This window comes from Zingiber officinale, chromosome 1B (assembly GCF_018446385.1).
Source record: "Zingiber officinale cultivar Zhangliang chromosome 1B, Zo_v1.1, whole genome shotgun sequence".
Classification (NCBI taxonomy): Eukaryota; Viridiplantae; Streptophyta; class Magnoliopsida; order Zingiberales; family Zingiberaceae; genus Zingiber; species Zingiber officinale.
Genome location: NC_055986.1, coordinates 102,365,233 through 102,368,840, shown reverse-complemented (window position 1 = coordinate 102,368,840; position 3,608 = coordinate 102,365,233). Strand labels below are relative to the sequence as shown.

Here is a 3,608-nt window from a genome sequence, read left to right as displayed (position 1 = left end):
CGAAGATCCATGCTCATATGTTCTTTTTTTCCTATTTGAATTCTTATTTTGATTGTCTAGAATTCATGCGGCTTAGTTTTTACAAAAACCTATCAGTTTCATATCGAGAGAGCGAAATGTATATGTTTACGTTGAGGGGAGGTGACCATATCGTTACCTTCCATTCACCTCTCTTTTACTCTCTATTCCTATATCTCATATATTTTTTATACATAAAAATTTGGGGTGTTATACTTAAAAAAAAATAAGAATGTACAAGTTTTAAAAATCAAATAAATTTAAATTGAAAACATGGTAATATCTAGATAATCAAAGTTTAAAATTAAAAAAAAAAAAATAAAATTAAATTTGAACAACTGGCTGCTCAGTTATATTATCTTTTAAATTTAAACAACATACGAGTTTAGTTCAACTTAACTCTTTTACAAACCTAAATACTTTTCTATTTCTATTATGGCCTAATCTGGCACACGATTCATGCAAGACCAATATGTAGGCCACATCATACTGAGTCACTACGGTCTAGCTAGCTTTACACGTAGACCAGGCCGGGCTCAATGTGATGTGGCATTTGTTTTTTCTTTAACACGGCTACAGCCCAAACTAAGTTAGATCATCATTTGCCATCAAACCCAATTTAATTACATCAGTATCTTTCTAATACGTGACAAAGCAATCCTTTTCTTTTGTACTAGGGCAATCTTGAATTGAAGACTATAATTGTGAACAATGTAGAAAACAATTACTTTTTATCTCAATTAGAAATGAACTTGCGCCATTATTATAATTGTGACTTTGACACGCAAACATACAAATACTTAAGAAAAAAAAAAAGCAATGCTGACTTTGATACACAAACATACCAGCAACAATACCGATTACTTTTATTGGACTCCATTGTTTTTTGGTTTTTTTTACCGTGGTCCAGAACTACAACCATCAGCAACTAGCATGAAACCCGGAACCTCTAGCGTCTCCCATCTCAGGCTCATAGTACACTAAAAAAAAAAAAGTCACTTCGTACATAAATTTTAATGTTAATCAATTTTAAATATTTATTTTATTTCTAACTTCACCTTTACCAGCAGCACTTCGATTCTTCTTTTTTCTCTTTGTATTCTTTTTTCTCTCGGTTTTCATTTTCACTGTAGAGAATTTGAATATAACGATAAGGAAATTCGGGAACTCCCATCATAGGTACCCTGCCGGAGTTAGGTACTGTTAGAGGGTATCTAATTGAATTGATCGCATCGCCGGCCTCATTTGGTAACTTCTCAAGATCAAAGTGACCCTCGACCATCACCGTCCCATTGTAATAGTGTAGGTCGATATCTTCACCCGAGGCTGTCACCGAAGCAGATAGAGAGAGAGAGAGAGAGGGGGGGAGCGAGGTGTCAATTAAATGTCCATTGCATGATAATAACAGAATATAATATAGACTGTATTTTAATTAAGCAAGAAATCAGCCAAACCTTGAAGCTTTTCTATGACGCCTTTTATCTTTTCCAAACGCATTTCTGGAGACTTAGCCTTCATCATCTCGTTACTAGTTGGCGAAACGGGATCTGAAGACGAGTGAGAATCGCCCACCTTCTCCATTCCGTTGCAATTGCTGGATCAGAGGAAATTAAGGGAGAATCCCATCCCCCTTATTTATAGAATGATTAATCATCTTAGATGTCAGAGGAAACTTCCTAGATAATGAATGAAAAAGAAACCACTTTCTGTCGACAAACAGATAATATACAAAATATATTGAAAGAAAAGTAAACCAGAGCTGTTTCTTAATTTGATTTCCTGGCCCTATATATATAACGCGTCGATCGTTCAAATACCAACATCTAAAAATAAAATAAATCCACTAAAATTTTCAAATATTTATTACTCCATTCAGGACTTATAACGTTAAAAAAAAATAATCCTAAATGTTTTTTTATTCGTAACTCTATTATGGACGACAGCGACAGCACCTATCATGAACAACTCCAATTATTATCATCAATATTATGGGGCGGACGTGCGGAAGGTATTTTTTTTAATTTTTTTTTAAGTATTAATTAAGAATTAGTTTCAATTACGATGAATTAATAAATAATTTTTTTAATAGATGTTGAACTGCAAATGAATTAATAGGTTATTTATTATGAGTATTTTTCCATTTACAATGATGACCTGTGAAAATTATATATCACCGTCCTTTATATTTCTTCGTACCATGTGTTGCTATTAGCAAAAGGTAGAATCGTTACTCTAACGGTCTCCTAGTCCCGATCCCATGAGATTTCAGAGGGAATAAATCATGATTAATGCTGGGCAGGATAGGTGACTGGGGGTTGAAGGAATTTTTGTGCAACAGACCAAGATTTTATCCCCGAGTGCAACTGGCGATCTTTGACCTTACGATTTCATTGGTAAGCTGCAGGCATCTAACCAGCTGATCCAGCTCGTGGGGGCATACCATGTGTTGGTATTGGAGGTTGAGGTTGAGGGTCAATTACAATAATCTCATTTAATGAACATAAATTGGGAATTGTTATGAAAACGGACAAAATTTATTAATCATTTTCATGAAGAAACTCAAATTAAACTGGTAAATAAATAAAACTCTCAAAGAATAAATGAGCTTTCAATATAATAATATGCCAATCTCAAAGAATTAAATAAGTTCAAATTAAGAGCCTTATAAACAATCAAAGTTCAATCTTTTTTATTGCTACTTATGATTTAGGTATAGACATCTTTTTCTACTAGATTTTCATGTCGATATCTTTTTCTGTCGATTTCAATGTCAACATCCTGTGTTACTGATTTTAGCATCGACGTCCTTTGCTATCAATTTCGGCACCGACACCCTGTGCTGTCGATTTTGACACCGACATTCTTTTTTATTGATTTCGACACTGATGCTCTGTGCTGCCGATTTCTACGTCGATATCCTTTTCTACCTCGGATTCTTCGTGTGACCATGGGTCATTCTGACACCTGTTTTTTAGATCGTACAGATGTGTATTTGTATAGTTTAGTTATTCTGAGCATTATTTATTCTGTCACCATGTCTGGTCATACATATATTTTATGGAAATCTGATCCGTATATGTTTGAGCAGTTTCAATAGTTTTGATCCTGTCAGAAAGCGTGAAGCTGGAAAGCCAGGGATGAGGCGGCTCTGCTGACTAGATGAAGACCTCGCTCCTCTCTGCAAAACAAACCGAGCCAGGGAAGGAGTCCTTGGCGTTGACCCTCCGATGCTCAAGTTAGAAACAATAGTACGGGAAAGAAAAATAAAAAATAATAGAGACAGAGATGAATCTTTCCTTCTTCATACTTAACATACTCTTTTATACCTTTCTTAGTGACCCTCCACCTTCCCCCTTTTAATGATATTAATTACCGACAGAAGACATCTTTGTCTGATTATTTTATCATTTTTAACAACTTTAGAGCTTTTACGAAAACTAAACATTCTAGTGTCATAAAGTGTTTTCGTTGTGACGGTACCATTTTTCGTTGTGAATTCACTTGAAATCATTTCACATTTACATGCTTCTGACGGTACTATTCATCAAAACTCGTATACAGATACTCCTAAACAAAATGGTGCGACTGAA

The 3,608-nt window shown here is 34.7% G+C and overlaps 1 protein-coding gene across 2 annotated transcripts; it reads right to left on the bottom strand.

The window, feature by feature from the left end:
- Positions 1–778: 778 nt before the first annotated feature.
- Positions 779–1,751, bottom strand: LOC121983115. Of its 2 annotated transcripts, XR_006112428.1 has the most exons (3): positions 1,473–1,751; positions 1,077–1,344; positions 779–998 (listed from the first exon to the last, which is right to left on the bottom strand). XR_006112428.1 is itself a non-coding variant. In XM_042536113.1 (2 exons), exons 1-2 carry the CDS (start codon positions 1,597–1,599, stop codon positions 1,079–1,081), a joined length of 393 nt encoding a protein of 130 aa, XP_042392047.1. In that variant the 5' UTR covers positions 1,600–1,747; the 3' UTR covers positions 779–1,078. The 2 variants fall into 2 exon arrangements, 1 of the variants encoding a protein (XP_042392047.1); XM_042536113.1 differs by having other exon boundaries at positions 779–1,344; positions 1,473–1,747.
- Positions 1,752–3,608: the final 1,857 nt, after the last annotated feature.